Source organism: Aplysia californica, unplaced genomic scaffold (assembly GCF_000002075.1).
Source record: "Aplysia californica isolate F4 #8 unplaced genomic scaffold, AplCal3.0 scaffold00002, whole genome shotgun sequence".
Classification (NCBI taxonomy): Eukaryota; Metazoa; Mollusca; class Gastropoda; order Aplysiida; family Aplysiidae; genus Aplysia; species Aplysia californica.
This window is the reverse complement of record NW_004797272.1, coordinates 3,282,340-3,295,263: the sequence shown is the minus strand read 5'-3', so window position 1 is coordinate 3,295,263 and position 12,924 is coordinate 3,282,340. Positions and strand designations below refer to the sequence as shown.

Sequence of the window (12,924 nt, the reverse complement as noted above, 5' to 3'; positions counted from 1 at the left end):
CCCCCCCCCTTTTTTTCCCCCAAAAGAAAAATCCCCCGCGAGCAGTGCAGCAAGAATAGGGCCACTCCCTCATCCTGCCTCGCCTTAGCTCAGCTCTCACTACACACAGCACTTCATGACATCAGCATGTCGCTCCACTGTTGACAGCGGTGCACACCTGTGCCCTAGCGAGAGACGCTCTGCAGCTCTATTATAAGTCTATACACTCTAAAGGCATATCGATCGATATCCAACTCTCACCGTCCACGATGTGTCCTTTTTTGTGACACGAACAACACACGTTTCTGCCTCGTTGACCTCGATATGGATGGTTGACGAACGACATGTCCAAAGGGAAAGAACCTCAATTAAATGGGGTCGGAATCCGAACTAACATCGGTTACGTGCCCTCTTCTTACACAGCACTTGATGTCACACGAAAAATTACATATCTTGTAACCTTTACGTGTGTCGTCGTAATAGCATAGTAGGAGCATTAGTCAGGGACCCGACGTTGTGTCCTTGGGAAAGGCATTTTATACGAATTTTCCTCACTTCACCCAGGTGGGAATGGGTACCTGGCTAAGACAGCGGAAGATCTTGTCAGCTTGTTAGTGTTTGAGCGCTTGCACTGTTGGGCGGGGATATGCGCTATACAAATGCTATTTATTATTAGCAAGTTGTGTCATGGCTACACATAAAAAACCTTCACGAACAATGAGTTCTTTGGATTCGGATAGACGCATGTCATTTTTTTCCTATTCATCAAGTGCCAGACCTAAGGCAGACATCGGAATCTTTTTTGTCATTCATTCCTATGCTGAGATGCTCTCAAAAACTCTGGTCTTTTCCTGTCATCCGTTTGTTCATATCTCCTAGGTAAATTGTTATTGGTATACCCCTCCCTCTTTTGTTCTATTTTTCCATTGAGAGCAAGATGTTCAAGGCTTTTATGTAATTCAACATAAACTACCCCAGTACTTTGTCTCTTTTGAATTGTTTTTATAAATGAGCATCCCATGCAGACTTTTCTTTCAGCATGACCTCATTTGGCAATTTCTGTTTCTTCGAAAAAGTTCTCAGAAATCTCCAAAGAAACCAATTTCCGTGGCTTTTTGTTTCTTTTCACTATTTTAGCATTGTCCACCATTCACAGCCACAGCCATATATAGGAGGCTGGACCCCATTTACGAGTAGCATAGCGATAGTCAAGCAAAAAAGAGCAGCAACAGCAGTTGTGTATCATGTAGCAATAGTTGTGAGCTGAGTGCTATCTTGTACTACCTCCAATTTCTGACTTGTGGAAATTCTTGTCACAGCTTTCAAGGCGGATGAAAAATTGTCACGGTTTATGCTTGTGTTCCTTAGAATTTCAGTTTCATTTTGTACTGACTCCAGTTTTCGTAACTGGAATTCAGTGATTTCAAAGTGGTTTCATAATAATAATAATAAATATAGCATGTGTATAGTGCACAGCCCAGCTCAACAGCAAGCTCTAAATATTATTACCCCAGCAGACACTATAACACTAGGAAACATTTTTGGCTTCCTGGAAGCATACAGTGTAACTGTAAGCAGCCAATAAAGCGCTCACTTCTTTAAAAGACAAGGAGAGTTTTCTCTATAACCAAATACGCACCAATGAAGCTAAACTTCTCCTATAGGTAGGGCAATGCCCACTTTTGGTGTAGGTCAAGATTTCTGGAAACCCCCGAAACCTGAGTTAGCCCGTTTGTCCTTAAAAGTGACTATATGTGAGGCATTGTGGTGAAATCAGGTGCTCGTCAAAATAATGAAATCGAAGAAACTGGCGTGTTTCTGTACATTTGACAAATTTTATAGAATTTCTGTTTTTAGACTCAACACTTTTAAAGTCCATTTAAAAACACATTTCTGTAATGGACTTAACTGAAAAATGTTTATTTTAAGACACAAAAAATATAAATTTTCAGTGTCTAAGGAATCTCAAGCTTTGGAAGTTGCCAAACTTTGGCAGCCATTTTCTCGCTAATTTTACATATATCTGAAACCAGGTGATCCCCACCTCCTTCATCAATCTCAAAATCTCGACTTTTATTCGTGATAGTTGAGGGTTTTTTTTCAACAAAAGCAAGACAAATGAGCAAGCTTTAAAATGATACCAATAACTCCACATGTACAAACATTGGCGAGCACCTGATTCAACTGTGTCCTGACACATATTAGCAGACCTATGTGCAGTACATTAAAAGTAAAAGTGACAATGCTTGGCTGATGGTTAGTTAGCTTTAGTAGAGGTTTTACGGCGCTCAAACTACATAAGGTCATATGAGCACCAAGGGGTGGATGTCAACAGAGAAGTCCTTATAGGGAATCAGACTTACTCTGCTCACCTCTCTAGCTTCAACAGCACAAAGTCTGCTTCGACTATCAAGGCACCCCTGGAAATAGCGGGTCACAAGAGCGTGAGAAACATACAAAAGAAGTAGGGGAAAATGATGATAGTAAAGATTAGAAAAGAAAAAGCAGCAGTTCCCTGTTGTAGTTCAGACACAGTTATGAGAATGACATTGTTGGATCAGCCCATTTACAATTCTACGGTGCATTAGAACGAGAAATGTCCTCCCTTTGGGAATGGCCTAAAGACACTTCAATCAGTGGCACCGCCGCGGGGGGCGGCTGATGGTTACGAAAGACATTATGTTCATGAATTTAACAGGCTACTTGCTCCTCATCCAGAGTGTGGACAACTTCTCTTAAAAAGACTGAAAAGTATCATATCGTTATATTTCTGATGTTTATACAGTTCAATGGTATCTGAGATTTTCTATACAGAGATATATACAATTATGCAGCTTTCTTCATGAGCTGAATTTCTATTCTAAATCTAAAGACAAAGGCTCTGAGATGATGTAGTCAGTCAGGTCACTTAATCAGTAAGTTAAAACAATCAAACTAGAACCAGAAAAGAAGGTGAAAAACCTTTCTAGGATAGCCTACCGGTACATCAAATGTAAGTTTGAAATTGAGAACAAATAACGCACAACAAAACAGTGTCAGTCCACACAGAGAACCTTTTTAAATTAAAAACTAACAAAAAAACAACAAGGTTTTGAGACATCCATATACAAATTTCATTTCTACTTAACAAAAACATAGATAAAAACACAACTGAAAACTGTAATAGGAACTTTTTTAATTACACAGGAATGGCAAATTACATAACATTGCGAAAGCATCTCCCAAACCACAGTTCCTAAAAGGTGGCAAATGAACACACCAGCAGATCAAGCAAAACTGGCAATATGTCATTTTGCCATATCCTGATGACAATACATGATAAAGCATTCAGTAAGAGTACCGGTACAATGGTTCTATATATATATAGAAATATGGACAGTGCATCCTCTGACATAGAGTGACTTGACCGTTGCTTTGTCTGTGAAGTGCTATTCTGATCAAGAAAGCTGTTTGCTAAGAAGCACATGAAACAACTTACAAGTGGAACCAACACACAAGAGCAATATAGAGCAATATACATGGTTCAGACACTACTAGAACTAGTACTAGTGTCTTTAGTGTTAAAGAGTTACCTGTTAAACCGTGAAAAGTAAGTGTATAGAAATAAATCCCCTATCGCTATCAAAATCATTAGGTTAGATCTTTTTAAGAGGCGGGACCTCCGAATCTCATCCATCTGATAGGACTGAGCCAAATGGCTTGAGAGCCTTGAAAACTCCAGAATATAACCTGAGTTAAAAAACGCTCAGTCTGGGATTTAAACCAGGGTCATTCGCTCTGTATTTCAGCATGATACCAACTGAGCTAACAAAGCGCCCCCTCTTACACAAAATAAGGTCATCATTTTCTTTCTTCTAAGCATCTGTGTACCGGTACCTGACAAATTTTACTAACAAAATCAGCTTACCCTGTAAAGTAGGATTTCAATACTGTACATTACTGCAGACTATGAAGATGAAAGTAAAAAAAAAAGTGGCAATGTAACTTTATATTTTTTTTCAGCAAGACGTGCCTCAGCACATAAAATCAAAAGTGTCCTTTAAAAGAAAATCCCATAATAATCAACACAGTTTATTTCATGATGAACTGGGATTTCCTGAACTGGCGCTGTGCCCATCATTGTACAGAGACTTTGCAGCGGCATCTGGTGGATTAGCAACAAATACCACCAAGTGGCATGAAGGTTGGAGAAAATAATTTTTCCACATTTCATCAGGAAAAACAAAACGCTATGCCTCTATGCAAATACAGAGACGAGAAAGGACAATCTAGATTGTGTGTATAAAGCACAGCCTCTTGATCTTCAAAATTCCTCATAAAAAGCACAACTGAAGTACACCAGAAACATTTGAAATCAATTTGATGGTAGAACAAGATGCAGCAACGTTTATGCCATGCAACAATATTTATGCCACTTCTGCATTTTAGACTTGAGGAAGAAGTAATTCATACCCAGACTTACTTCTTCAAGGTCACAAGCTCCAAATGAAAAGTTCAGTATCAGAGTATCACAAAGAACGAAAAACATCTTTGAAAATTTCAGCATTCATTGCGAACCACAGAAAAATATAAAAAGTATGACTCAACGTCACCTAAACCTGAAAAAAAACCCCAACATACGGCCAATGTGCCCTAAAATATACAAAACACTGAGTCGTAATTTAAATTTCCCAAACAACAACTCATTAAGAGTAACCCTTATACTACTTATGCTTCACTGTTTGGGACCATGACGATGTTTGCCTTAAAACATACCAAAACAATATGGAGCATTTAAGTTTAAGACTTAACTATGAGCAATACAAAAGAGAAAAATAATAGAATGTGACATTTCTCAACAAAAACATTCGAGGCATACTTTAAACCTTGCGCACAACCTGATAAATAATTCTGAGAAACAATGCAAGAGCAACAATTTGGGAGACATTCTTTGAAGTTCAACACAAGACAATTAAAATGGTGATCAGATAAGGACCATACAGTAGGCCCTACTTCTTTCTCACAAAGTTAGACCGCAAAAAAAACGAGTAGTAGTAGGCTTCATTTTAAAGGCAATGAAAAAAACTAGATGTTTAGACATTGCTGAAGAAAATTAGATTTTAATGAATAGAAAGTCTAACCTAACTTCAAGTTACCCGGTACTTTTAATTCAGAAACAGGAAATTATTGGAACTAAAAAAATCCAGTTTCTGTTCTAATCTGGGCAAGAATGCACAAAAAGGAAACACCAAAATTTAAAGAAAGTAATCCTTAAAGAAAATACAAAAAAGAATTATGAATCTGAAACTGAAATTTTTAAGCTGAAACTGACTCAAAACTTTCTATAATTTGTAAAGAAAGATCAAACAATCACATAATATGTGTAAGACTGAAAAGTGGAGAAAAAAAATTGGAGAAAAGGTATTGGTTTAATGCTTCTATCAAAACGAGTGGAAGTGGAAGGATATTTAAGAAGCAGAACCTATGATGAGTTTATTAATGCCCATCTCCAAAGGGACCGAACTAAATAGGAAATTCGTGTAAAGTACCTTTCCCAAGGACACAGCATTGGACCAAGCTGAGGCTTGAACCTCCAAACCTGCAATCTTATGAAAAGTGAGTTAAAGTATCTGTAGGCCTACATACAGAACTAACAACTTTGTTCTAATGCTTGCTGAAGTGCAAATGTAACTTGTAATGATGCAATGAATGTACATGGTACATAAGCTCAAGCCCATATTGCAGAACACATTTCAATGGAAACACTTTAAATTAATTTTTTTTGGTATTGAAACAAGATTGTGAAAAAAAAAATATACTCAATGAAAGATACACATCTGGTGTGGGATTTTGCTTTAGAAAACCATAAATTAACTATTGGAAACAAACAACTAAATCACATTTCATCATCATCAAAACCCTCTTCTGGGAAGTCTCCAACTTCAATATTGGATGGCCGAACAAAACCTCCATACTTTGGAGGACACTCGAAGTACCTCTTTCCACCAACACTTCCATCATTCTTTCCGTGGGGTTCATCATAGTGCACTCCCACCCAGGTTCCAGGTTTGAACTCTGTCTTGCCCACATATTTCACCACTCCCCTTCGACTCGGTTGTCCTGACACTCGCACTTCACAACGATCATTTACTTTCAAACTTGCAGCCTTTTCATCTTCAGCTTGCTCCTTCAGTTTCAGCTCTTCTTCCTTTTTCTGCACCAATTCTTCATTGAAACGTCCCAACCTATTTCTTTCCTTAAAAGCTCTTACACTATCAGTTCTTTTCTTGTACTCATCCTCGGAAATTTCAAATTTCTCAACTTTTGATGTATCACTGTATTCATCTGCTTTCAAATTTGAGTCTTCTGCATGCAGAGTCATTCCATCATCAACTGGGTAAGATCCAAGGAGGGCATCATCATTATCTAGTTGGCAAATGAGTTTGTTCTCAGAGTTCAAAACAGACAGTTTCATGGTTTGGGCAAAAGCACCAGTAACTAATTCCAACTTAGATTTCAATGTTGAGATGTTCATCCCTCTTTCAAACCTCCTCTCCACTCCGAAGGGATTAGCAGTGCTCGTAACTAGTACGGACACCACTGGGTTGGAAGACACTGAAACTGGGGCTGCCATCCTTGTCTTCTTTTAATGACCAGGACACTTGTAAGTCGGAACAGAATTCCCTCTCCCACTCACGATTTGAATTTGAAGCCACTCCGCAGATCTGAAAAATACAACAAATCAAATTAGAAAGACAAGTCTTTTTGTGTTCATGTAAGCATACAATGCAGTACAGCCATTTTAAGAAATCACAAGTTTAAAAAAATGCCACCAAATTCTAAACAATTTAATACTTTCATAAATTGTACACACAGTGTACCTTCATGTCAGGGGTATACAGAGATGTACCACTGGAGTTGAGGTACCTTTGACTTTTAGGGGCCATAAATGAAATCTCTTCACTTGTGAAGCTATATTTTGAGCCTACTGCTGTGACCCACCCCTCCACTCAGTTTCTAACCAATCCCCCCCCCCCCCCCCACCCCGTACACACATACTAACTCACTGTCTTTTTCTCAAACACATTAAAACATACACAACCTCACACATCCTCTCTCTCTCTCTTTCTTACGCACACATACACACACTCTCTCTCTCTCTTACAGACACACACACAATAAATATTTCTGCACTGGCCTCTCTTGGTCTTAACATTGGTTTTTACTACAATATAAGAGAGAGAGAGAGGGAGGGGGAGGGGGAGGGGGAGGGGGAGAGGGAGAGGGAGAGGGAGAGAGAGAGAGAGACAGAGAAAGAAAGAAAGAGAGAGAGAGAGAGAGAGAGAGAGAGAGAGAGAGAGAGAGAGAGAGAGAGAGAGAGAGAGAGAGAGAGAGAGAGAGAGAGAGAGAGAAAGAGAGAGAGATGATGGCAGGCTTGATTGAGAAACTGAAGGACGGAGTGGGAAAGTTTTGTTTGGCTCCCTCACTTTCCATATATATATATATATATATATATATCTGTTGACACACTTGGCGGTGAAAATGGTGAAATGGTGTCAAGTATAACGTCCCTATCAACACTATAGGTGATTTAAGAGGCGAGACCTCCAAGTTTAACGTCCATCTCCGAAGGCTCCGAGCCAAGTGGGAAAAGTGTAAAATTACTGTGCTCAATAATTCATAGACAAAGGCATAGTTATAAGCAATCAGTTAAAGCTGATTTTGGCTCTCTTTTGCTCTATAATGTTCTTGTGTGAAGGTCTTGGCTATCTTAAGTGAAGGCATTTTACCTATATGCTTTCTAGACCTAACAACGAATAATACGTTCACTATAACACATGAAAGCTAGTAATGGCACTTCCCTTGAATTATGCAATCATTGTGTCAAATTCAATACTTTGTACTTTGTGGTATGTTTTAATAACAAATTAAATCCTTGTAGCAGGATCTTGTAAGATTCACTATCCAGTCTGTTAAATAATCTTCTGTCACTTGGCAAGACAACTGGGGGGGGGGGGGGGGGGGGGAAGGAGATTCTCCACCCCTACCCCTCCCCCTAACCTCTGACCCACCGCCTTTCTTGATCTTAAAAATTACTTGTAGGCTGCGTTTCACGATAGATAGTCAACATGGAGATCAAAACATAAAGTAAAGTTCATAGACAGTCCATATCAGATAGCCCCTTTTCTCGTTCTCTTTCTCACACACACACACACTTTCTCTCTTTCTCTAACCCCCCCCTCTCTCTCTCTCTCTCTTTTTAAAAAACTTTTCCCCTCTCTCTCTCTAATTTTTTCTTTCTCCATCTTACTCTCCGAGGCCCGCCCCACCACCTTCACCCCTCTTTTTTGCACCCCTCCCATACCGCAGCCCACTGCCCAAGCCTAGTATCCTTTGTAAAGAAAAAACCGCAGTTTGCACTGGGTGACCATAGTTGGCACCATTTTGTATGTTCCACTGGGCATGCTGCGTAAGGTGCCGCAAAGAGAGAGAAGAGGGTCCATTTGTTGTAAGGTCCTTGATAAATCTAGATTGCTCCCCCCCCCCCCCACTGTTGTTCGCTGTTCATGGAGTGAAATGGTCTTCACCGGGCCCATTAAAAAAACTAAACCTGAAACTTATCTCTACAACTTTTATTAAGTTATTCTCTGTGCTGTTCTGTGTGTGTCTGTGCTATAGACTTTAGGTCTACTGTATGTTAGCACACCTGAGGGTGGTGAGAATAGCGAGCACTCTTCGGGAGAAGTGGTCCCGGCCTAACTCTATTGAAAATTAAACACAAAATCGGAAACAAAAACGGAAGTCAAGTAAAAAAGCTGACAGAGTTGTCAGGGTCAAAAGGCCACCGGTAAATTTATAGAAAAAATCCAAACCCATTTAAGACTATCTTACGGCACTATTTTAACGTTTTTTAGAGTGTGGAGAACAAATGGCACTTTAAAAACAGTCACAAAAATTATTTTTGTGAATTTACTTAATTCCACATGCGACTAAACGTAGAACGACGCATCTTCCTGATCGGCTGCTAATTTTAGTAATGTGATGTCATCACTTTCTGGGATCTCTACAAACTAAATTTATAAGGCCTTGGAGTTACCAAAGATTCTCTACTTACTACTACACTAATACACTACACGATCTTTGGAGGTACTGCATGGAACGACATGTTGAGTCAGTGGCTTGACCTATTATCTGTATCAATGTGTTTCGCACTGTAAAATTTCACACTTGCGACTAACTGCAGCATGTCAGCCATGCTTTGGTGATAGAAGATCGCTTAGATCGTTGATGCTCAGAACAGTAAGAACGCTCATGCTTGAAATTGAAACATGGAACTTGTAAGTAAATGCAAAGACAAGTGCACCAAAATTGCCGTAAATACGCCCAGAGATCCCAACCCCCCTCTCGGGCCCAATAAACAATGTCCAGAAGAGATAAGCAGCAGCATCATCAGAGCACTGCATCATATCACATTACCGGTACGTCTCCTGGACAAAAAACATGGCACCAAACGTCGTGCAAAGGTAGGTGTATACATGATCTGTGGTGCCATGCGGCTGGCTATGTTTAGATCATGTAGTCACGTGATCAGAAGGGTATCCCGGTCTGATGTCACACAAGGGTGGCCGCTTTGCCAAAAAATAGTTTGCGTCGTTCTACGTTCAGTCGCATATCATTCCTATTAGTAGGTACCAGAAACTAAATTTTCGAAGTAGGTGTATGCCAAATTTATCTGTTCCATTTGAAAGGCCTATATCCACTGAGCATTTTCATACCATTCTTAAACCTCTCAGTCAATTTTTAAGAAAATGGTAGTTGTTTAAAATTTGATCAAATTTGTTTAATTTTTAAGTCAATCACTGGCTGCAACCCCATGTTTGACAGACAATTAGAGAGTACCAAGTGCACTAAGCATCTCCACATTAACAGAGTACAATCACTCTATAACAAATATACGGAGCCTAATTTTTTTAAGACGGTGAGATCATTACAAATCAGTATTTTATCACCTCGAACACGATGATTTGTCGTTATTTTGACAAAAACACAGAGCGTTGACCTGGCCGGCGCCGCACCGGCCCCGCGGCGAGCGAGTCGGCTCTATACTGTTGTATCCCGCGGGCGGGGTCACATGCTTTCCGAGTCTAGCGGAAGGATCGATAAAAAAAAATTCCAAGTTGATTACTTTATTGTAATAGAAAATGAACTGATCTTTTAATTCATACTTTTTTAAGCCGGTATTTTACATATTTTGTGTTACAAGTGATCTTTAAACATTTAGACAGTATTTTTAAAAGCATTCTATTTAAACGCCAAAGGCTATACATACGGGAAAGTCCGTTTAAAGCTCTACAGTTCTCCGCCAATGAAAAGACGGTATTTAATCATCCCTCGTTCCGCGAAGCATTTGAATGCACGAGTGTCAATTTTTGAACTGGCCGGCCATGCATTCCGACCGCGAGGGGGTTCGCTTTCCTCGGCGATTCTCCAGCTTCCAATAATCGGACATATTTATATATATCTATATAAACAACTTACACACCACCATTGTAACAAGGAAAAGCTGAACTTTTACATGGTGTACGGCATTTGGTGTTTTATAGCGAAAGAGCAAAGAAACAGCGATCGGGATTACCCCAATTTCACCTATACCACGCGCTCAGAAGGCCGTGAGTGCCCGCGTGGCTGTGTTTACGACCTTCTACTATTAGGGTAGGGTAGGCCTATAGTCTACTATAGAATAGAATAAGGGGTGGATCGCTTCCAATTTCTCCAGTTGACTAGATCTAGATCTACATGACGTTCAAGAACAGTTGCGTGATTTGTTATTCATCATATTAATAGTATGCTGACTAACTGAATCATTGTAAATTAAGTTGAAGTTTGACAACTAACATCTATAATTTATAGGCATGGAATTATGGAATGTGGACGACAGGAAGTTCTGTCACCGGTGAGCAAGTGCAAGAGTAAGAGAATCTGATTTGGTGAAGACTGGTGAATAAACAATTTATTATTTTACGGAAGTACCTGTCGAACTGTTGGTGAAACTCACTCTTCGCACAGAAGAAAACGGATGACGGAAACTGGAAACCGCTGAATGATGAATGATAGTGCGTGATTCACCACGATAACGGCAAGTTGCTAATCACAACCATGAGTGAAAATGGGAATTCCCTGTCTCCCTTTATTTGTTTTCGAAGGTTTAGTAAATATAATGAGAAATTTATTCAAAATTAAATTTAAGATAAATATTAAAACTTTAAATAGTATAGTTAAGTAATCTGATGACAAATTTATACAGGAAAAGATTATAAAACACTTGTTACGATCTCTATGTTTGTGCGAAACTCTGATATAGTATGATATTGCATGCCTTTTCCTTGAAAGCGGAAGTGCCAAAACACCACCCGTAGAAATGAAAGGAAAGACGATCTCGAGAGTTGCATGATGAGGCACTTGGTTGTGTTGTATTTTACCGGCTTGAGTGTTTTGATTGTTTTGAGTTTCTGTGAAGAAGACAGATACCTTATGGATGAATCAACTGGCTACACATATGACCCCAAAACGCCTCTTGTTATGTGCTCTTACCTGTAAGTTTGTAATCGCAGTGACACTCATTGTGACAACAACGTTCACTTAGTTTGCGCAGGCTATGTTCACGGCGCCCCGAATGTAGTTTGTGTATTGTTGTTGTTTTACCTTTTCAGCGTTGACACTGTCATCCGTTTCTTTTATTTTTCTCGCAGTTGCTACATTTACGTCGCTCTTTGGAAATTGCCTTCCCGTTCCAATTCAAATTGGGCACTCCTGTACCTGTACTGTAGTGTCCTGACAATTGCGGTCCCGCGTTAGACCCGTTAGTTCTAGATCTAGATATCTAGCACTAGATCTAGATCTAGATCTAGATATATCTAGCACTAGATTCTAGATCTAGATCTAGATATCTAGATCTAGTCTAAATCACACAAGCAAAGACTACTGGATATCGATACTGATATAAACATTCGGCATCGATGTTTTATCAGTAGATCTAGCCTACAACAGAGATGCCAACCAGTACGATTTTACGTATTTTAGTACGATTTGTGGCCGAAAATACGCGAATACGACTTTTCATGAAAAAATAGGCATCCTGGAATGCGAAAAATACGAGATTCAGCTGGGTCGAGTAAACCTAATTATCTCAAGTCCCATCTTTTGTCAAAATAGTTTCAGTATCATGGAACTGGAATATTTGAAAACCAAGTCCGATAAGGTCAGTAAGTTCATTTTTGCCGGTCGCGATTGTGATATTATATTCGCTCAGCTTGTCACCGTCGAGAGTATGTTTCACTTTCACGCGAAGAGGCGGCTATGGCGGAAGTGTATGTGACACCGAGGCTCGATACGGAAAATCAAGTTCAAGATCTACTTTCGCTTTTGTTACCACCGAGAAGTTTGCCAGCGGTAGTCTGATATTGATAACGGGATATTTGTTACAATGCAGGTTGTGCAAAGTAAACGCTGTGTTGCAGCGCAAATAAAATTTATTCAACACTCGGACTCGTCTCTGTGCTGTCACTTGTGGGAAAAAAGAAAAGAAAATACAAGCGTCGTCCGATTTTTAGATTGTCTGGCTTGCCATCGTGACCGGTCAGTGACCCTGCGCGCATTCGCATCTTAAATAAATGCGGCATCGTGTGAGCGAAGACGGTCTTTGGTGGGGGTAACGGCCTTGCGAAGTTTAGGACTACGGAATAGGGGAGGGGATTATTGATTTTTTTAAAAAGATACACTCGGAGGAAGAGGACAAAAACATGGAAGCAAATTTCAGAATTTTGATTATAGCTCTCTGCAAAGCGCGAGTTGGTGCAGGCCGTGTGGGGTATCGGGGATCCTTCATACTTTGCAAGTCTGTGTTATTGAAATAAAGTGTTCGCGTTTCATTGGATGGGTAATAGATCTAGAATCTAGTAAATTATA

At 39.7% G+C, this 12,924-nt stretch overlaps 2 protein-coding genes across 2 annotated transcripts in view; one reads left to right on the top strand and one right to left on the bottom strand.

The window, feature by feature from the left end:
* Positions 1–3,134: 3,134 nt before the first annotated feature.
* LOC101860456 (tubulin-folding cofactor B) lies at positions 3,135–11,165 on the bottom strand (the record flags this gene model as incomplete). The annotated part of the gene is given in 2 exon segments (XM_005089016.2): positions 3,135–6,683; positions 10,990–11,165. A coding segment is annotated over 1 exon segment (738 nt). The 3' UTR covers positions 3,135–5,854.
* A 180-nt stretch (positions 11,166–11,345) lies between these two features.
* LOC101860213 (TM2 domain-containing protein CG11103) overlaps positions 11,346–12,924 on the top strand; it is a 15,613-nt gene continuing 14,034 nt past the window's right edge. The window contains exon 1 of the mRNA XM_005089015.3: positions 11,346–11,552. Coding sequence (XP_005089072.1) covers positions 11,407–11,552 — 146 coding nt within the window. The 5' untranslated portion in view covers positions 11,346–11,406. The remainder of the gene's footprint in view (positions 11,553–12,924) is intronic.